The 22,659-nt window shown below is 39.5% G+C and overlaps 2 protein-coding genes across 16 annotated transcripts in view; both read right to left on the bottom strand.

The window, feature by feature from the left end:
• Positions 1-1,634: 1,634 nt before the first annotated feature.
• Positions 1,635-14,338, bottom strand: golt1a (golgi transport 1A). Its single transcript, XM_086040889.1, has 5 exons — positions 14,242-14,338; positions 5,316-5,407; positions 4,669-4,847; positions 3,153-3,216; positions 1,635-3,043 (listed from the first exon to the last, which is right to left on the bottom strand). Exons 1-5 carry the CDS (start codon positions 14,264-14,266, stop codon positions 3,014-3,016), a joined length of 390 nt encoding a protein of 129 aa, XP_085897015.1. The 5' UTR covers positions 14,267-14,338; the 3' UTR covers positions 1,635-3,013.
• A 4,801-nt stretch (positions 14,339-19,139) lies between these two features.
• The window catches only part of plekha6 (pleckstrin homology domain containing A6), a 113,466-nt gene continuing 109,946 nt past the window's right edge, over positions 19,140-22,659 (bottom strand). For all 15 annotated transcript variants that reach the window (XM_086039882.1, XM_086039880.1, XM_086039881.1 and 12 more), the window contains one exon: positions 19,140-21,992. Coding sequence is in view for 1 of the 15 variants with exons in the window: in XM_086039878.1 (XP_085896004.1) it covers positions 21,949-21,992 (44 nt within the window). In the remaining 14 variants the exon portion in view is untranslated. The remainder of the gene's footprint in view (positions 21,993-22,659) is intronic.

The following is a 22,659-nucleotide window of genomic DNA, read 5'->3' as shown; positions in this document are numbered from 1 at the left end:
CAATTTAGAGTATCCAATCAACTTACCATGCATGTTTTTGGAATGTGGGAGGAAACCGGAGTGCCCGGAGAAAACCCACGCAGGCACGGGGAGAACATGCAAACTCCACACAGGGAGGCCGGAGCCGGGATCGAACCCACGACCTCTGAACTGTGAGGCGGACGTGCTAACCAGTCGACCACCGTGCCGCCGTGGCTATGTTGTTTCATTTTTAATTTGTTATGGATGCTTCTGAAAAAAAAGCAATGCACTGAGGGCGCGAGGGATCACTGTGTGTGTGTATATAATATATATATATATATATATATATATATATATATATATATATATATATATATATATATATATATACATATATGTGTATGTATATATATATATATATACATATATATATAAATATATATATACATATATATATGTATACACACATATACATGTATGTATATATATATATGTGTGCATATATATATATATATATATATATATATATATATATATATATATATATATATTGATCCCGACCGTGTGGAGTTTGCATGTTCTCCCCGTGCCTGTGTGGGTTTTCTCCGGGTACTGCGGTTTCCTCTCACATACCAAAAACATGCATGGTAGGTTAATTGGACACTCTAATTTGCCCCTAGGTGTGATTTTGATTGCGGATGTTTGTTTGTCTCTGTGTGCCCTGCGATTGGCTGGCAACCAATTCAGGGTGTCCCCCGCCTACTGCCCGAAGACTGCTGGGATAGGCTCCATCACTCCCCGCGACCCTTGTGAGGGTAAGCGGTATGGATAATGGATGGATGGATATATATATATAGAGAGAGAGAGAGTGAGAGAGAATTTACCAATCACATTCAAACTCTTGTTAAATGGAGTCATCTCATTTGACATCATCTTAAGACCCTTTTAAGTGATTTCATAGATTAGTTTCTACATTATGCATGTTTGAAGATAATTGTTGAAAACATAGATTTGTTTCTACATTATGCATGCTTGAAGATAATTGTTGAAAACAAACAAAGACTATATAGATGTGAATTGTGGAGATGTAGTATTTCAATGTTCCTGATTTGTATTTTATTTTTATTTTTTTGTGGCTAAAAGTGTTCCTAGTGACACTTTGGAGTCATGCATCAGTCCCCACTCGCCAATTATTATAGGCTGTTTAAGAATTTGATCAGCTTTGTTTGCATCAGTGGCGATCCAGCACATTAACGAGTTACGTAATTATAATTTCTTGGCTCATTTATGCAACTACAGTGTGCAGTTAGCGACCTATCGACCCCAAAAATGCATCTTCCCTTATTACCAGAATTTTAAGAACAGCTCAGTGATCTTACATTGTTTAATTTTACTGATATGTATTTTGTTTTTCGGGCTACAAGAATAGAATGGAACACAAAGTATCGTGGTATAACTATTATGTATGTATGTGCTTAAATGTCTGTACAATAATGTGAACCACAGGCTCAATGACATGTGCCACCATGTTTAATAAACAGTTGACATTCTCTACGGTGTTGCTGTTTTGTGGACATACACATTGAAACAACACTGGGTGAGGAGGTCACACTGTTGATGTGTAAGCTTATGGAAGCATCTTAGCTGGACTAGCTGATTGCTAGCGTCTCTTGTCGAGCATGGAAAGCCCCGCGACGACTCAGTGGGAAACTCCAACCACTGGAGGTTAAGGCGGATATTTTCTTTTTCCTTTCTACTTTTACTTTCACTAACCAATACTGGGAAATAGAGAGCCTGTATCCTTATTTCTCCATGCTGCAACACACCTGATTCAAATGATCAGGATCGTTAGTCAGCTTCTGCAGACCTTGCTGATTAAATGCTCACTTTTTTCAATCAGGTCTATTGCAGCAGGGAGACATATAAAACATTCAGGATACCGGCCCTCAAGGACCTGATTGCCCATCTGTTTTAGCCCATTCTAAGTCACTGCCATTTTTAACCACAGCTACACTGATAATCTAGTAACCAATTTCTTGGTAGCTTTAACTAATCAAATGTGTAGTTTTTACCGCTTGTTGTCATAACGTCTCAATAACTTGTCATGTGCCCTTGAGCATCAATTACAGCTTGAGAAAGACGTCTCATGCTGTTCACAAGTCGACTTATTATCATTTCAGTACTAGGAGAAAAACAAAAAAACAAACCTAAATTCTTTCTCAACCCAGTTTCTTTTAACTCATTCACTGCCAGATATTTTCAAACCCTCTTTTACCCTAGTGTACAGAAGTGACAAAATGGCCGCCCCCAGAGATGGATACAAATGTGTGGATTAACACTTATTCCACAAACGCAATATTTATCAGACTGCCTTGTTTGAACTAGTGGGCTTGCATAGAACATATTCTTGAGAGAAAAAAAATGTTTCGGTTGGCCCTTTATGCTTTTTGCAGACCAAACGTGTGCAGTGCGCAGCGTTCCCACCGGGGCATTCCCAATGCAAGTAAGTACACGCAATTGTTTAACTAGTGGCACGTTTGAAGCGTTCGGAGGCCATTTTTGTCGTTTTCCCATCCCCAACTAGGTTGAGATGAATCTTTGGCCGCCTCGCGACCACGTCACATGCATGAGGGACGATTAGTGGGACGGACTAAAATCCACCTCTGCCCTTGCTTAGTCCGTCCCTTTTTTAAAATTTGTCGGCGTCCGTCCGAGACGGATGGGTAGACTGTTCCGCCCCCGGGACGGAATGCCAAGCACCGTGTAACACCATAAAAAAGCAATGTCTATTACATTTCACAGTTAATCATAATACCATGTGCTGCAGTACTCAAATGTTTCCATGGAATAATTGTAATTTTTAATGTGTCACTGTGGTAAAATGTATGGACTGTAGTTTCAAAGAGAAAAAAATATAGGAAAGCACACGACTCTAGTATATATTTTGTAAATAATACATTTGTTTTAAACAAGTGGTTGAAAGTATCTTCTCCAGTATCTGAACAACTGTCCATTAGGCTTGTTTAATTCTCTTGAGTGCTGAAATGTGCTCTCAGACCATGCTGGTGCCACTCTGCAAAAACTGTGAAGAAAAAAAAATGGATGTGACTGACAATCTCAGTGAGAGTAAAAAGTATTGGAAATGTGAGATAAAGTGATTCAGTGTTGGGCTACTGGGAAAACAATCTTACAGCATTAAGGAATGGGACGTTTACCACTGACAGCACAAATCCCAAGGCCATTGGAAAGAAGGATCTACAAATACAAAATCAACATTGATATGAGACAGGTCCCAAAACTTTTTTTTTTTTTATTAAAATTTGAACTCTGTATTTAACAGTGAACACAACAAGCACACAAAACTAGTTTCCCCTCTGAAAAACATTCTCCCTAACCCAAATATTTTTGTTTTGACACCACCACCAACAACAAAGAAATTCAAGGTAGTGAAGCATTTCTTGATACTGCTGCCACAGAAAATAAAAAACATCTGTGTTTGTATCACGGTTCAAATCACAGTTTCGACCTTTATCTACGGCATTTTAGCTTCTTCCCACAGTTCAAATGCAGCTTTGGGTTTATAAATGAGGGGGTACTTATACTGGGTGAGTTATGCCAGTAACCACACCTTCCTCCGTTGGGAACACAAACCTTCTCCCAGAATATTGATACACACACACACACACACACACACACACACACACACAAATATAGATGCACACATTCACAGTGATCAAGTGGTTAGTACGTCTGCCTCACAGTTTTCAGTTTCTGGGTTCGAATCTTGGCTCTGCTGTTCTGTGTGGAGATTGCATATTCTCATAATGGTATAGCAACTTGTTTTCGCTTAACAATTTAACGATAAAATGCAGCAAGATAATGCCCCACACAGTTAAACAGTTTGTCAGAGGAAACAAGTGAAAGACTAGCAGACTTAAACCATAAAGAGCATGCCACATTAAAGAAGAGACTAACGGGTAGCCGGGTTTTCATGGAACCATGTATTCCAATTAGAAAGGATCCGAATAACCAACTGCAATGAAAATGCTCCATATAAACACCCCACTCGGAATAAAACAGGCCTAATCCGAATGGATTTTCATTCGGATTCACAGTACAGGTATTCTGTTTGCCAATCCGAACGAGCATCATGTGTAAACGGTTCAATCGGAATAGCCTGGCTGCGTCTCGTCTGGCTCTACGTTGATGTAAATGCCTAGTGACGTTGTTGTATACGCACTTTAAAATGGCAGCAATGGCGGCAAAGTGTTAAAATAACCGCGACTATTGTGCTGAATAGATGAATGAACTCCATCTTGATAGATCACGTGATATTTACATCGATCTCCGCGTGTCGCACGGCTGTAACACTGCTAATCTGATTAACACGGTGGAGCAAGTAAACGGTCGATCGGAATAGATCACGTCAAAGGCAAACAGGTGACCAGAGGTCGGAATGATTTCATTCACGGACAAAAAAGTTTCCATGTAAACCCGGCTACTGTCAGGACCCGGTCGTTTTCTTCGGTCGGGCGGGGCTGGTGCTTCGAGAGGAGGAAAGTGCTGGAATGCTTGAAGATGGATGAATGGAGGAAAGCACCACTTTGGGGGGGGGGTTTTGATGAGGAAAAGGCATGTTAACATGGCTAAATGCTCCCACTAAAGTTGATTCTGCGTGATACATCTCCTTTAATGTTCGTAACTGACCTGAATAAAAGGATGAAGCCGTAACCCTCCACCAGCATACCAATCATTGGCCAACGGCACAGCACCAGCGACACACCTCCCAGGAAGAAGAATGAGCCTCGGAATTTATGTCTTTGGAAGAAGAAGTGCGACGTCCTCCTGAAGCCTATGATGAATGTTAAACCTGTCAAAAATAAAATCTGCAGGGAGGAATTAAATGATGACAAATTATTTTGGACTGAAACCTTATTAAAGTGGAAGTCAACCCAAACATGTGTTTTTCAAGAATATGTTCTATGCAGGCCCACTAGTTGAAGCCATTTTGTGTTTGTGGAATATGAGGTAAGCAGCAAAATCCACCCGTTTTTAACCAATCATGGCGTAGCTTCAGAAAACAGATGAGCTGTGATTGGTCATTACCTGAGCCCTGAGCAACTGTGATGTCATTTTTAGTTGACAGAAGTGACAAAATGGCTGCCCCCTGAGATGGCTAAAAACAGGCGGATTTTGCTATATTCCATAAAATGCAATATTAATCCGAATGCCCTAGTGTGCCAGCATAGAACATATTCTTGAAAAAAATATGTTTGGGTTGACATCCTCCTAAAGATTTGACCAGTAATTGATCTGTTATATTACATAAAATATAAAATAAAAATTATGCTTACATTCCCAAAGGCCAGCAAAACAGAATCAAAGTACAGCAACACACCAAAGAGTAGAAAAAATAAACCAAATCCCACCAGACCAACTCCAATCTCTGGAAGACACATACACAGAAAATGTTTAAATGAATTGCATCTACTCATTTAAGGGTGTTGTAATTTTTAAGTCTTTTCAGTTTTGCAAATTCACCAAAAAGTGGCATCTGTTCACCAATTCTTGCCTGCTTTATTTATTAAGAAAACCATACAGTAAATATTCAGCAACGACAATCGACATATTCAATTTCATTACATATACAAAAGCTATGTGATCATAAACGTCATCATCTACATGTATTTACTGAAGTTGTGAGCCAATCTCCATTTATTTTTGCTATTAGCTTTCACATTTGTACAATGCTTTTGCTTTTCGCTACACTTGCTCTGATGGCGGCAGTATATTTTCCATCCCAACCATGATGTACACAGGCTCAACCCAGATAGCAAAATATGTTAAATAAATGTTGAATTAGGGTTAAGATGGTTGATTTTTGGGTTTATTTTTGTTTTAGCTGAAGACTGATGGTAAATCAACGTTGGTTCAACAACATCTTGTCAGCATTGAAGTTTGTGATGAAAAGATGCAGTTGAATCACCATTGTATTTTGGTTGAACTAATACATATCCATGTTTGCCCTTCTCTATTTTTCTACTTCAGCAGAGGGAGGTGGGAAGGCATATTCTGAGGGGCACAGGCCTTTTTCACAAAAAGTGTCTCTCTCTCGCTCTCTCTCTCTCTCTGTCAGCTTTTTCAGTAAGTTTGAGCAAATTATCTTTCTTGGGTGCTGTGCTTGTGTTTGATTTAACTTTACCTACATTGAGCTAAACATGTTTAAAGATTCTATTAATTTGTTTTAAATATGGGTCTGTTCCCAAACCTATAACGGTTATAGTATGACCATTGTATTATTTAATACAGACATGTCGAGCTCCCGTCCTCAATGGCCACTTTTCTGCCTGTTTTCCATCTGTGCCTGCTTCAACACACCTGTTTCAAATGATCAGCTCATTAGCAAGCTCTGAAGAAGCTTGATAACCTTTGAATCATGTGTGTTACAGCTGGGATAGAAACGGGCAGGACCGAGTTTGGAGAGACTTGGTTTAATATCACGATGTGTTTAAAATGTTTTTCTTCTTTTCATTTTTAACATTTAACCGTCGGGGTTCTGTTTGCGGTATGAATCAAATGGACCAATCGCATGCATTGTAATTGAATGACGTGGTGATAGTCAACCAATCAGAATGCTCTCACCAATAGAGTCCCGGACGATGAAGTTACGCATGCAATATAATGCGCCAAACGTTCACACAGCCATAAAAAATAAATACATAGATAATAAACATAAAATGGGGAAAAAAAATCACACAGCCATTTTGACATGATAGAAAACGCGTCCGCTGCTTGTAAACATTTTTACAATCATGGTAGACAGCTACAGCTGGGATAGGCTCCACAGCATGCCCCGCGACCCTTGTGAGGATAAGTGGTATTGATAAGGGATGGATGGATGGTTGTGCACCACGATGCCACAACAAGAGGCAAACAAGAACACTGTACAGGCTACCAAAAGAGAAACCAAGGTGTAGTCAATGCATAATAGAATGCATGCATGAAAAAATAAGACCATTCTAATCACTTCGCCTTGAACTGTCACACAGTGCAAGACTTGCGTAAAGGTGCCAACTTTGATAACATGATAACATGATTGCATAAAGTGGAAACAAATCTGGATTGTACAAACTGGTAATCTTCCAAGCCTTTGTATTTTGTATTGAACCATTGTGATAGACTGTACCGATTTCAAGGATGTTGTAACCCTAAATAGTAAATACCTGACACTACCTCTCAATTTTAACACTATACAAGTTGTGTGGTTTGATATAATTGGTTTTTATTGCGAAGCTAATTTGAAGAGATATATTGCAGCACGGGCGGCATGGTGGCCGACTGGTTAGCACGTCCGCCTCACAGTTCAGAGGTCGTGGGTTCGATCCGGCCTCCCTGTGTGGAGTTTGCGTGTTCTCCCCGTGCCTGCGTGGGTTTCCTCCGGGTACTCCGGTTTCCTCCCACATTCCAAAAACATGCATGGTAAGTTGATTGGACTGTCTAAATTGCCCCTAGGTGTGATTGTGAATGCGGATATTTGTCTCTGTGTGCCCTGCGATTGGCTGGCAACCAATTCAGGGTGTCCCCCGCCTACTGCCCAAAGACAGCTGGGATAGGCTCCAGCACGCCCGCGACCCTTGTGAGGATAAGCGGTATGGATAATGAATGAATATTGCAGCACACTCATTTAGACTTTTTTCCTACCTTTCTTTCACAATCTCATACCAGTATCAAGCCTAGCAGAATTGAAAACTGATCAAAATAACGGTAAGAGAACCAAATTCAGATGTTTGTTCTGAGGAGGTAGGTGGCATCATGCATACTGCAGAAGACAGATTGTCTAAATTATGTGCATGAATTTCAGGTATAACACCACACTGGAAAACTCCCAAGACTCCACAACATGGAAGGAATGGTATATTAAACATGAGTGTGTCATGCTTTTAGATGGAGCAGTCTGTATCATGTTTGAGTCACCACTTGTTTTCCAATTGCCCCTTTGTAGTTCTGATTTTTGGTGCCTACCGGCACTCTCCGTCCAAGAAAGTCGGTGAGTCAGTCAGGCAGCGGTCACAAAACATAATATTCTGGCATGTTTAAACATCTTAGTTGTATTACTGTATTTGTGTTTTATCACATTATCTTTGCCATTTCAAAGTGAAAATTTGAATGCCACATTGCATACTATTTTATCCCTGGGTCAGAGCAATATGTTAAACTAGCTGAATGGAAATCATACATTTACTCACTTTCGAGGTTAGCATCATGCTAATACCTTAACTGCCTTGTGCATTTCCTACTGTGTTTTTCAGATGGGATATCAGGATGTGGCAGTAGCACTGGTGCCCATTACCACCATCCGCAGACTCCACAGTGGCATAATCCGCAGCAAGAGACCCAACAATGAGCAATCGCATTCCCTGGTTTTATACCATAGTCTTGCTGTACTCTTTCACTACATAACGTTGGTGACAGGGACACAGGAGTAGTATTTTTTGGGGCATAGTATGGCTTACAATTCAGATTTTGTGTTCAGGATCCCGAGATACACGACAACAATATCAGAATTTGTTGCTACTCCCTAACTTTTGAGGATTTTGTTTCCATAGGGATATCGGAATATGGTGTGATGCAGTAATACAACCCGCATAGTGCCCCACAACATACACCAAATGGTATGTCATGTATTTCTCTAATTTGCTTCGACAATGAAATGTCTTTCTAGACAAATTTAAATCGCACTAGTTGCCATTTTTATAAATGTTACAGACTTTGTTTTTCTCTCTAGACGGAAACTACCAAAAGTTTGATCCGAAAGAGACAGCATCGTTGCAGCGGCAAGAAGGCATTCAAAGAGGCAAAGATCCAAGACTGTATGTTTGGTGAGTTATCTCACAAGTAAATTACGTAATATGACAACAAAGTTGTTTTTAAGCACAATGCTCTGAAGTAGTTTCTTTTGTGGCGTAAAATCATTCCTCCTCGTGCCTACCCGCAGTTTATTTATCTTAAAAATCTCCACGGCCACCGATGCAAAAGCATGAGGAGACGGCTAGTGTTTGTGGGATTTACAATATATTAAAATGAAGTGTTCACATTCACCAAATTTTTTATGACCTCAATATATAAATATACTTCAGAAATTAATGAGCTAGTCTCGTTTTCTGCGCTGTGACCTGTGATAGGCAAGCGCGTTCATGTTTGTGGGTGTGTGGGATCAGTCGAATCACTGGATGGAGTAGGAGGCGTTTAGAGGGGGATGAGTTGAAATGCATATTTCAAATCTTGCAAATCTTACCAAATAGATGAGACTAGAATCAGGTGATGGTAAAATTGCAAGCTATAAGATATATAAGTATTTTTAGAGGTGCTTGGATGGAGCCAGGCTTGTCGTTTGCACTTTCCAGTCAAGTGTTTTAACTTGCTGACTGCTGGTTATTTATTTATTTTAATCTTGTCTTTCAGTTGCTGCTCAACAGTTTGACTGCGCGCTGACCCAGAAAGATGTTTGTACAGCTGGGAAGCATTGGCTTCATTTCGCTCATGAGCGTAAAGGGGGCATCCCAACGCACGCTACTGCCTCGGACCCAAGTCAAGCTTAGTTTACTGTGGTATTGTTCTTTATTGGATGGATTGTTATGTTATGTGTTATGTTCAAAATTTTTTTTTTTTTTTACAGCAATATAGACTGCTGTTCTTACAATCAATCACTTTAGATTTAGTCGATTTAAATCTTATGGTACGTGGTTGACAAAGAAACATTTCAGATTACTAAAATATGACTAAATTTAAATGATCTTATTTGAAACACTGACTACAATTTAATGTATGGCCAGATAGAGAGGCTTGGGTTTAATGAAAGTATTTTGATCTCTTCTAATACATTTTTTTAATATTTAACATGTTTTCTGTCATAGGTTTTTCATACATTTGGGTAAGTAATAAAAAAGCTAACATTTCGTAGTGGACTAACCCAAGATTTTTGTTAGTCTTTTTTAAAACTTTATTGTAACACTTAATTCCAATTTAGACGATGGCTGAATTAATGTTGTTTCCTTAACATTGATTCAACAAAAAATCAACCAAAAGTGCAAAGTAAGCTGCTTGTGTTTTTTCATGTTTCTATCGCAATCTCGATCACTCTCCCTGCTACTCAACTCCACACCTGTTGTTACCCTCGACAGCTGGTTTATTCTACTCTCCAAGATACCGGCTACCCTCTGATCAAGGGCACTGTTGCCATCTGCTGGCAATTGCAACTCATTACAATTATTTTCAAGCTTGATACTTGCGTGGGAGTTGCGTGAGGTCTTCCTGCATCCAGTGCAGGGGCAGAGCCATGGGTGGGCCTGGGTATGCACAGGCCCACCCAGATTGACAGACTGCTCACCCAGTGGGATTCATGAAAAAAATATATACTTTTAAGTTGTTAGCAAGGTCATTTTCGTAAACGAAAACGAACAAAATAACGAAAACTAAAATTAAAAAAACATTTTCATTTACGAAATAAAATAAAAACGAAAATGTTTTTTGAAAAACGATAACGAACTAAAAGGACATTGTCTGCTCACAAGAATAACTAAAACGAACGATAATCGTAGCGAAAATACCATTCGTTTTCGTCTTTGTAAGCTTTTGTGATCATTTAAAATGTAAAACACGGCGCTGCCGGTTTTACGACAGTTGTACAGTTTGTATAAAACAAAACTAAAACAACATTATAATGGCGAAAGTTGGGAGAAATCTCTCTTTCTCTCTCTCTCTCTCTCTCTCTCTCTCTCTCTCTCTCTTTCTCTCATATACACACCCTCTCACTCTCTCTCATATACACACCCACACACACTTTCAATACTGATGTTACAAGTCTGCACCCTCCTGTTCAATTGCCAGGTTTTTATGTTATGTTTTATGTTGCTTGTTTCATCTGCATTTTCACTTTAGAAGCAGCATTTATGCACTGCACTTTTCTTGGCCTTATTGCACTTTAGTTTAAGTGGACTGTTATGTTTTATTTGTTGATGGTTATTCATACATTGTTAGTAAGTTAATACATTTTTCAAATGTTATCTTTATTTGAATAAATAACACTTGTTACTGTAAAAAAAAAAAAAAGCTGCACCTGACAAACACATCAGATTCTAAAAAACTGAAACTAATAAAAACTAAACTAAAACTAAGCATTTTCCCCAAAACTAAAACTAATAAAAACTAACAAATCTATTCTAAAAACTAATTAAAACTAACTGAATTAGAAATAAAAAGTCAAAACGAAATAAAAACCAAGCTAAAGTGAAAAATCCCAAACTATAATAACCCTGGTTGTTAGTAAATTATTATTGAATTATATTTTAATTGGTGTTTCGTTGTGTTTTTTATTTTATTGAATATCAAAAATGGCATAATTTTGGTTTTCTACGGAATATCCAAACTTCATATTATTCAATTTGTCGTTTTATTTGAATATACATATGCCATTGTGCTCAGTGAGAGAAATATTCAGGCCCATCCTGATTTTCCCAGGCCCACCCATTAGCCACGTTCTGGCTCCGACCCCGATCCAGTATATTAAAAAAATGCATTTCTCAAGTTAACCCGATGATGGCGCCAAACGGCCAAATTTTAAAAAACGATTTAACACGACGTCGGCATCAAATGAGTTAAATGGTTATTTTCACAGGTGGACATCGTCAGTCCGTCACTAAGTTTCCGTCAGAATTTCGCGCCGACCCACATGGTCCTGGTCCGTACTGGTTGGTGACAGACAGCCAACCGGTTTCGAGAACATAATTTCCACGTCACATGCAGGTGCCGCACAAGCAGACACGCAGCCAAATAAAGAAATATAATAAAAACAACAGACACATACACAAGCACAGCATGGTGATTATTGGAATAAAAACTATATGGGACAAATGTCATTGCGGTCTGTGGGACTGAAGGGTACATGGCGCAGTTTTATTTTTCTTTATTTGGCTGTGTGCCAGGTGTGCGGCACTTACGTGTGATGTGGTGCCGGTAAGTCCGTTCTCGAGTGATGAAAGCTCACTGATGGACTAAGACACTGACGGATGCCCACCTCTGCAAAATAATGCTACACACAAAGCTAAACAGGAAATGTTACGGGAGGAGGGGCCTAGAAGATTACAAGTACTTTATTTTTTTTTTTACTGTGGATAAGTCTTGCATTTACAGATACTTCACAAACCCGGTCAACCTGAGGCTTGCTAAGGAATCCCTGATCAAGGAGGTGGCAAAGATGAAAGACAAGTAGGACTACCAGGCAAAAGAGGTAGCGGGACCAGAGCCGGTCAAAAAGGCACTATGTCAAGAAGCAAGCAGCTGCCTAGGCAGTATCCTAGATCTTGGAAAAATGTCAGTCAGAGGCCCAGCCTGTGAGAACCACATCAGCAGATGCGCAGGTGCAATTCTACCTCAGAGCATACCACCCCAAAATAATCCTCTACACATGCTAGATTGTTCCCCGCACTGGCTGCTGTTGCAACCACGTTTCTCTGTGCTCCCTACACCTTTGTGGACAGTGAGAGACCCTTCAGTACAGTGTCCAACATCTTTGGTGAGAAATGGAATTTGTCTCTCTCCTGGTAAGGTACAGTTGATCATTTTCCTTAAAAAAAAATCCACAACAAAAAAAAACATCCACCTCATTGTGAATGCTGAGACTGAGTAAGAATTAAGAGCTAATTTTGTTGTTGACACACCTTCATTTGATAACAACTGCCTTGCATTTTTTTTTGTTCATGTTTGGGTTTTATACTTGGATGTTATGGCAATAACTAAGATGGAAATTTTTTGTCTTTGTCAGAGATCAGTTGCTACAGCACTGAAGTGGGACTGAGGTTTCTGTTCAATACTAAACTCATTGGTCTATATTACACACTCCCTTGAAATAGGATTTGGTTCTCGTGATTTACGGTAATTTAAAGCTACCGAAGCTAAGCTTAATGCATTCATTGCCGAGGTATTGAATCGGAACAAAATTTGACACATTTGAACCAGTATACAAAATTTGACAATTATTGATCAGGTAATTATTAGAGATATAACGATTTCCAATCATTACGAAACAATATCACGATATGAACCTCCTGATATGATAATTATCAAGATATTGTGGGGAGGTTGGTGGGATAAAAAAAATCTCACAAAACTGTACAAAAACTTATAATGACGTAAAAGAAAAATAATAATAAAATTGGAAAAAAATAGCTCAATATTGTGTTTTTGGTCAAAAGAATAACAGTGACAAAGAAATAGTCTTGGCCAGTCCTTTCATTGTCATGTTTTCCTAATGGCTCAGCGATGCAAAATATCATGGTTTACAATGCTGTGTTCGGCTGAACCGGGCAAATGTAATGTTTTTTGTCATATTGCATATCGCGATATCACAATATTGCCATTATTGTTACATCACTAGTAATTATTAAAGATGGAGCTTGCAATCTTGAGAAAAGAAAACACCTATTGTCATATATGTTAAAACTGTGTGTATAACCTGACAGAATATCATTTAAATTATCTTTTGAAATTTCATCCCTCTCTGCCCACGGCTATCTAATTTATTATTTCTAAACTTATCACATCGTGACAAAACTAGCCAATCAGAGACTGTAGATACAGAAGGCATGACCCAATAGTCCGTCAATCATATTCCTACAGTAACAAACATGACAGAAAATTAAATCAAACCATCAAAGTGTGTTAAATATAGAAAATTACATGTACCTAAATTATTTTGTCATTGATTTACTGCTTCAAACGGACTGAAAGCTGAGTGAAGTAAGCTTGCTCATGTGTTTATGCATCCATCCATTCATTTTCTACACCACTTATCCTGTTCAGGGTTGAGAGAGAAGTTGGAACTCTACCAGCTACACGCGAGAGGCACATGGTCTGATTGGCAGTCAATGGCAGTCAACATATAGACAGACAATCATACACACCTATGGAAAATGTACTGTATAGCATTCAGTTAAGATGCCTCCTTTTGAACAAAGCTGGAGAAAACTCCCACATGCACGGAGAAAATAGGCCATTTCCATGCAGAGACGTTCCAAATGAAACTGACGAAACTTGACATCCTGACAGAGGCTGACAAGCTTAAACACTACTTGTTTAATTAAGTCGCGCTCAAAGCCTAAAGTATGCTTGTATTTAGAATCAAGCAAGAGACGTCTGCCCATTTGACACTAATTAAATAAGAAATTCCATCTAATGTTGTACTTTAAAACTAAAAAGAAAAAACACAACTATGGGAAGACTTACTCTGAAACTCAGTAATTGCAACCATGGTAATCCTTTATATCGTTTCTCTTCTACTACTGCCAGCTTTGCTTTTCAATGACAGAGTGCTTTCTTTTTCTAGTCTGACCTTTGAGTGCTGATTGTGTCATATAGCCGATGTGAGGTGAAGATTAACTAGAAGCGCACAGAGTCTCCCTCCAGTGAATAGTGATGTCACTATCAGACCTTCATTGAACGTTTATCCATCGTCTAGGGTTGTTGATCTGTTGCATCGTTGTAGCTGATAGCGTCTGATCACTCCGACAACTACACTAATAAGGAGTAGCTACTGGGGTCCACTAACGTAGCCTGTTTCTCGCTATTTGCTGGAATTCTTTACATATGTTTCATGTTAAACTGTCACCCTGAGAAAGATATCACTAGATAACATTACTAACATTTTAAGCCAGTGTGATAGCAAGCTAGCAACCAATCTTTACAGACTTACATTTAAAATTGCAGAGGTATAGGATAAGGGCAATGGGTGAGTTTAGGATACAGTCTACATGTCTACATGAACATGAACGTGTTCGGAAATCACTCTGATACCCGTGCACTACTCTAAGAGTGTGTGTGTTAGAAGGGACAGTGTGGTTCCCTCTTATTAATTTTCGAACGCAGCCTATGTTCTAAACCAGGGGTGTTAAACTCATATTTTGGCCGGGGCCACATCGTTGCTATGGTGTCCCTCGGAGGGCCATTATGACTGTGAATATATAATATAAATAGTATAGTATATATATACACAACAAATTGATGGATAGCAAGTTTTGAAATTAGAAGCCGGTAAGTAATTGTTTGTTCAAGTATTTTTTAATTTATTTTATAGGGGAGGATTGGTAACAAATAACACATTGCAGTATCTCATATCTCAGTGTTGTTAAAAATGAAAAGAATTTGCAAGAAACATGAAATTGCCACCCATGATTTGCCTTCGCGGGCCACATAAAATTAGGTTGCGGGCCGAATCTGGCCCCCGGGCCTTGAGTTTGACACCTGTGTTTTAAACCAATCAGTAGCTCATGCTTGAACTGGAATGTCTGACGCGCTGGCGCTCCGGGTCCCTGGTTGGAGCGCTGAGAGCACACACAGGCACTCTGTTTTTTGTACACGCCGAATAAGCTAACGGCACATTTCTCAATGTTCTTAATTTCCGAACGGTTGTAATGAAGCAATGCGTGCTCGGAAAACTTTCCTCAGCGTGGGTGCATTCAGAAATAAGAAATGCGCTGCTTCACTCAAATATGCCAGAAACTCAGAACGTTGTTCAAATGTCCCACATAGCAAAGGCATTTGGGCCAGATTTGGCATGAACCTGGCACAAGTGGCATTTAGCCGGCACTGGCATGTGAACCGAACATGGCCCAGGTCTGGCAAAGCAAAGGAGGCACTGTCTTGACTGGCAAACAAGATGCAGGCCAGTTGTTGAGTGAAGTATCTAGCCCAGAAATCAATTACTTTCCAGTATTTCCCCCCTATAGTCCGTTCCTTTTTTCGCCAATTTGATTGTATGTGTGTGCTACGTCCAGTCTCTCGTCATAAATAGGATCGCACTGTTTTCTTATTGGTTAATGCCAAAGAACCAATCGAAGGACATAGGACATGCCGCACTATGAAGCAAACAAACAAAAATTGTGACATGCCGGACCTTCGTTGTGGTAGTCGACGACCAATCGTTGAGTATGTCACACTTCACGGGCTACGATGCGTCAAGACAACTCAAAATCGGCTACAAGACACTACGTTTGTCTGCGACATGTCTTTCGGCCCAAAATCGGGCTACATTCGTGTATTGTGGCATCAGCATTAAAGTGTATATCATTTTGAGCTGGTTTTGAACAAGTTATTTTTGTGCTTTCATGTTACACTCTTGGAGAGTTTAGTATGAGACTGCTCTTAAAGTTCGTGTCTTCATTGGAAATGCTTGGACATGTAGCCTTCCACTGCTATAATTTGACTTTTCTGACATACGATTGAATTCTGGGGGCTGCTTACTAAGAAAAGAAGTCAACTTTTTATAAAGCTATATAATTATTTATTCAATGGAATTATTGGATTCTGTACCAACTTTTAGTGTTTTATGCCGTTAAATTACAGGTATCTTCTGTTCTTGTTAACGGGCTGATTTAACGGCCAATTTGCATGCTATTGCTGAATATTTATCAGTATTTTACCATTATTATAAAAAAAAAAACAGTAAAATATTCATGTAAATTCGCTGTAAAAGGGTCAATTGTCCAGCTCTGGGAACTACTATTTCACATGCTATAAGTCAAGCATGTCCAAAGTCCAGCCCGGGGGCCAAATGTGGACCATGTTTGAATTTCTACCGGCCCGCAGCCGGTGGCATGGAATTAATAATGAGTTGCCTAGCAGTAGTGTTGACCACAGTATAGAATACACACAAAAACAAACGATTTCCTATTTCAACATTAGATGGCAGCAGACCTGTGGCTGCACTCTCTGGTACTTTCGGAAGTACTTCCTTTGCTTTATACAGTATATTCTAATCACGTAGTACTGCCACTCCAACTCAATAGTCTTCATGTGACAAAGTGAAGCGATTTGTAACGTTCACTTGCTCCGTGGAGATGTCTCATCAAGCCAGAACTCATTTGATTAATACTGAACCGTTGCTTTTCATTGTATTATGAAATCTTGACTCAACTTTATGAATATTCCTTGCGACTTTATGGCTAATACGATGGCAACATCCAATAAGTCGGATGCACTGACATATCACTTCGAACGGTCCACCTGGTTCAATGGGTGTCTGCAGCAGGAATAAAAAGGAAAAAAAAAAAGAGAAGAAAATCTTTAGTTTAGATGTCCAAAGGGTTTGTGGCTCCCATGGTTTCTTTTTTGAAACGGGTTCATATGAGTCTTTGATTGTCAACCCAAATGTCATATGTCCCGCTTCACTTACCGTGCTGTGGTTCTGCCAGGGACAGTATAATGCTGCATTCAAGGAAGGTGGAAAGTTGGACTTTTCCTACCGCCGACCTGGATTAGTGCACTGGAACATTCTTTTGAACCGTGGTGTCTTAGTTGCAAAGTCGGAAAAAAAAAAGGACCTCAACTCCACCGACTGGCTTCAATCTGATGTCTATTGACAAGGGTGACAAAGACCATGAATGGCAAAACATAATTTACAAGATTTGAAAGATATTTATCTACTGTACATTTATTGTTACATGAATTTAGTTATTCAGAATAACGTTTTTTTATTTGATGAAATGCTTTTAAGATGGTATGTTCCTTAAGGAGGAAGGTTTGCTGGAGGTCGGAATGTGTTGTGATCAGAGCTGGGCAGTCCGTCCCTGGGCCGGACCGGCCGGATGCCCGTTTTTGGGGCGGAGGGGTGGGGGGTGACAAATTAAAAAAAATGCCTGGACTAAGCATGGCCGGAAGTTGATTTTAGTCCGGCCCACTAATCGGCCCTCATGCGTGTGACGTGCTCGCGAGGCGGCCAAAATTCATCTCAGCCTACTCGGTGAAAGGCTTCTTTTTAGGCCTCTTTCTACTCCCGCGTCTGCGCGAGCGACAACTGCTGTTATAGGGATTGTGGTATTGCCACCCCGCCCCCTCTTGTAATGGTATGCCCCAGTTGCAGGTGGGAGGCGCGGGTTACGTGCTGTGACGATAAGGAAATACAAACACGCTTGAGCGCACGTTGCTGTCTCACATGTTGCGATGACATACAGTTTCCCACACGGAGATGGATGCACCACGGAGCTCGTTGCTGCTGCTGCAAAGTAAACATTACTAAACAAGCTACTCACCCACGTTCCCCCTTAGCCGCCACCTTCAAGATCGTTTTCGCAATAAAATTAAATGCATCGTCTAGTCATCTCGGCCCCTTTATGGTTGTCGCTGGCACGATATCCATTGTTGTCGCTGTCTTTTTGAAGCGATGCCCCCCGACTTGTTTCAAAACAATTTGTGTCCACGAGTATATTCAGACGCTAGCACATCAAGGTGGAGTTCATGCACTTTTTCTGGCGTTCCCTACTTCCGGAAATACGCCATAGCAAACCTGCTTTGTGTAGTGGTTTGCTGGCACGCTTTTATTTTGAAGGCCGGGAAGGAGAGGAAGTGTGCAAAATAAATAAGTAACTTGACAGCGACTTATGGCCGTCAAATGGCCGCCCACATGATTATACAATACGACAAATCCAACCCCGGGGCTCGCAATAATCACGCAGTTGGGTAAGTACTACTGGCGCATTTGAAGGGTGTCCACAGCGGGTTCGAATAGTAAATTAGCCAGCTAATGATCTTTAAAAAGCCTCTGCCGTTAGCGTCTCTCCCGCAGCGACGTCAATCACGGATGCTTTTTTTTTGGGGGGGGGGGGGGGGGGCAGAATGGGGCGGGGGCCGACAATGTTTATGAATATGGCCGGAGGGTCGTGGCCGGAAGGGGTACCCAAGTCAAGGGTGGAGGGTCATGGCCGGACCGGCAAAAAATGGTCAAGTGCCCAGCTCTGGCTGTGATGAACCAGAACAACAAACCGGAATCAGCCATTTTTTTGTTGTTTACATTCACCTCAAATGCACACGGAACTAAAACAGTCTGGGTGGGATAAATCCAACTTCCAACCTTCCTTGAATGCAGCATAAAAGTGTAATGTACAAAAACTAAAAACGAAACTTGGACTGACGGGCTAACTGACAGACTGACCAACTGAATCTTACAATTCGGTTCATCGTGAAAAATGACGGACTGATGAATGACAGAGGGGTACCCAGGCCGCTGACGGATGACGAATGATGGACTAGCAAAATCTAGTAAAACTCCCACCTCTGCAAATAGCTACAGCTATAGTTTGTGTATCTGAGAGTTTGCATTGTCAAAATCTTAAAAATGAAAGACAAAGTCATTTTGTTTCGCCTTTTATTTAGACATACAGCAAGACTGAAGAGCATCGTCATCATTATCATCATAATGAGTGCGCTTATTGATGATAAGCAGGTTTCACCTCAGTAGTCTCAGTGTTTTGGCAGTGAAATTCCTCATTAGCAAGTGGTGTTAAAGAGCATACATATGTACTGTATATTCATTCCAAACAATATTTTATCATACAAAATACAGTGATGAGTTCTAAAGCATCTGGAAAAAAGACATTTGAATACATTCACTTTATTGCAATGTTTTCTGAAAGCAAGCATATTGTCTCTCCTTTTTTTTTTTCTTTAATCATTTGCATAGTTTAAGCAGTTTGTAGATGTTTCCCTCAAAGTAGGAGTTGTAATACATAATAGAAAGAAAACCAAATGGATTCTCAAAATACCATACAAACTGGCCAATTGTTATTTAACAACTGGACCACAATACAAACTGTCTGTTTTCAGCCGCGAATGTGACATATACTACCAATATTGAAAACCACTTGCTGGCTGAAATCATCTTGACACGTCAGATTCCATTTATTGAAAAATATCAATCTACAGTATATTCAATCCAAAAGAGCAACAAACTCAAAACAAATCTTTTGTTGATGAAAAGTGTAAAAATTACATCTTCTTATTGTCTTTCCATGCATCTAAAAATATAAGTACTGCCGCTTTTAGGCATATTCCCTTTCTTAAAAAAATGAAAAAGAAAAAATATAGATAATCTAATAAATCTTTGTTTTGTTTTTGCTAAGTGAGGATCTTAACTGCTTTCGGCATAAAATTAATTTCCCCTAATTTTTGTAACATTTTCATGAAATCTGGTTTTACAAAGACAGGCCACTTGGACACTGAGGTGCATAAAGTAAAATAAAAATGTTATGGTTGCGATGCACAACACGAAAGAGGGGCATGTTTAAAAGATTACATTTAGTTAATTTGACCACTGATTTATCCAGCTTTTAAAAAGGTGATTTTGAGAGATTCACTTGATTGAATCATCCACATGGCTGTAAAGTCATGCCCTCACACATCTGCAATTAAGTAGCAGTTTGACACAAAAAAACATTTAATTGAAAATTGCATTTGAAATGTGAGTACATCTTTAAAGAATTCCAACCCCAAAATGACTGAAATTGATTTGTTTCAGTTGAACCGCTTAAAGCTATAAACTGACAAAAACATAAGTGCCACAGTAAATAGAAATAAACTCCAAAAATGTACAACTATACATCATTCCTACTTATTTATAGTTATATTAGACCAGTTAGTTTTCATACACATGTATTGATTCAATTAAAATCAAGGAACCAATCAAATTATGCTGGTCATTTTGGAGTCCAGGATTATTGGCACAAAATGTATCTTTCAAAATAAAAAATAAAAAAATCCACCTACGTAGTTACTCATGGCATGTAAATTATCATGACACCATACCAATGTCACCATACCAATCAAAAATGTACCAAATGCTCACACGTTTTAGACGATATGGCACTGCATGTTTGCATGAAATGTAACCATTTTCTTATGAGACAGTATTTTGTAGATACTGTATTTCCTCCTACCTAACTCGCACAGACAGTTTTAGAGTTCCACTTCTAAGGTCACTTCTATTTCCACTGAACGTGTGTAGCTTACTACTTTTAAACAAATATCCAGTATTCTAAACGTATATGTGTAGACAATCATTGGGTTAATTTCTTGAGCAGTATTATATGTATGTACAATATGTTTTAATAAATGTATGGATGCACATAGCCAGCTGACTAATTTTTATTTTTTTTGGGGCATTAAATATTGCCTTAATCTTGTCCTTTTGCCTCATTAAGATTTGGCTTGCTCTATCCCCACCAAAAATGGGAATGATGACCATGGACATTTTTTGGGGGGGGGTTTGGGACGGACTTGTGGTCTAATGTATATGTATTTGTTACAGATAGCCTAACTGTTTCGTTCCCTTGCCCTTTTTTGAATGATTTATGGCCCAAACAGACATGCAACTGTTTTGTCAAGGAGAAAAAAAACATAGCGTCATTGTGAATATTTGTGCAGCCCCATTCTACTATCCAAGTCAGTGCTACAGGAAAACATGTTGCTTGGACAAATGTATGTTTAACATCTTTGGGTCTGTGGCTATAAATAATAAATTATTATTACTATTAAGATTATAATGACAGGATTGGAATGAATCAGGTATCACCAGAGTTCAGGAGAGAATGCTATTTTTCACAATAACTAAAAAGCTTTTTGTGCGGTCAGTAGTCAATGTTCCTATGGCTGTCAATGTGGTTAAATGCCCAACCTCTAATGAAACTCATTGAGTGTGGTGTTTCATTGTGGGTGTCAGGTGTCATTGAACACTTTAAAATCTTGAACAGATTATTATTATCTTGCTTAATGTAAATAGCTGAAGAATCCAAGAATAGTTTGGTAACTTTCTTTCATTCGCACTCCATCAGTAATCTCTATTTTGTCCTGAGCTACATTGTGTTGACATACGGTATTACACATTTTGAAGCACGACATATATTACACTTTAGAGCTCATGTACTGCCCCAGGGAACATACAATATACTATATACTGGCCATTGGTTTGGAGGTCAAGAATATGATGACTTGAATGTTGGGGTGTCGTTCTTTAAGTCTGTGTAAATTCATTTGAAGTAGAGATGCTCAATTTCCTCAAAGCTATGTTGGACAGCTTGCCATGCTTTCGTTGGTTCGGGTGCATAAAAAAAGTTCATGTCACTTTGTTTGAGGTAATCTTCATCGGCAATTTCACACAGTAAGTCCTCAAAAAGATGCTCCATCAAACTTGACAGCAGACAGGGCTTGAGCTGTAGGGTGAAAGAGGGTTAGGGAACAAACATGACGGACTTAAAAAAGAGACACAGGCTTTTATAATATAAGTTACACAAACGCCCATTCCAGTGAAGAGGGATGTTGTGTAAAACATAATTATCAAGCGAATACAATGACTTGCAAATCCTTTTCAACCTATACTCAATTGAATACACAACAAAGACATGATATTTAATGTTCAAAGTGATCAACACCCGTCGGAACCCGTACGAAAGGTACCGGCAAGTGTTGAAGCAAGATATGCTGCCATCCATGCAAGATCTTTTTCAGGGACGTCTCTGATTTTATCAGCAAGACAATGCCGAAGGCACATTCTGCTGAACAACAGCATGGTTTTGTATAAGAGTGCAAGTACTAGACTAGCCTGCCAGCCTCCCATTGAAGATGTGTGCCACATAATATGACAACAGAGACCTTGGACTGTTGAGCAACTGAAGTTGGAAATCAAGCAAAAAAGGGAAAGAATTCCACCAGGCTTCAACAATTAGTGGCCTCGGGTCCCAAATGCTAATTGAGTTGTTGTTAGAAAGAAAGGGAAAGTAACACAGGGTTAAAAGTGCCCCTGTTCTGTGCCGGCATGCCCATTAGGCGAGACAGGCAGATGCTAAGGCCGCCATGGACTCGAGGGGCCGCCGAAAATCG

The sequence above is a fragment of the Filicampus tigris genome, chromosome 9, assembly GCF_054856515.1.
Source record: "Filicampus tigris isolate MCC_2025a chromosome 9, RoL_Ftig_1.0, whole genome shotgun sequence".
NCBI lineage: Eukaryota > Metazoa > Chordata > Actinopteri > Syngnathiformes > Syngnathidae > Filicampus > Filicampus tigris.
The sequence above is the reverse complement of the archived record's forward strand: the minus strand, read 5'-3'. Positions and strand labels throughout refer to the sequence as shown.

What these genes read in the sequence shown, in the direction of transcription:
- golt1a (XM_086040889.1), bottom strand. Translation starts at nt 14,266, where the DNA reads ATGGTTGCAATTACTGAGTTTCAGA. An exon ending in TTTTGCTGGCCTTTGGGAAT is followed by an intron (nt 4,848 to 5,315) that starts GTAAGCATAATT and finishes TCCTCCCTGCAG; the next exon opens with ATTTTATTTTTGACAGGTTT. An exon ending in ACGTCCCATTCCTTAATGCT is followed by an intron (nt 3,044 to 3,152) that starts GTAAGATTGTTT and finishes TTTTCTTCACAG; the next exon opens with TTTTTGCAGAGTGGCACCAG.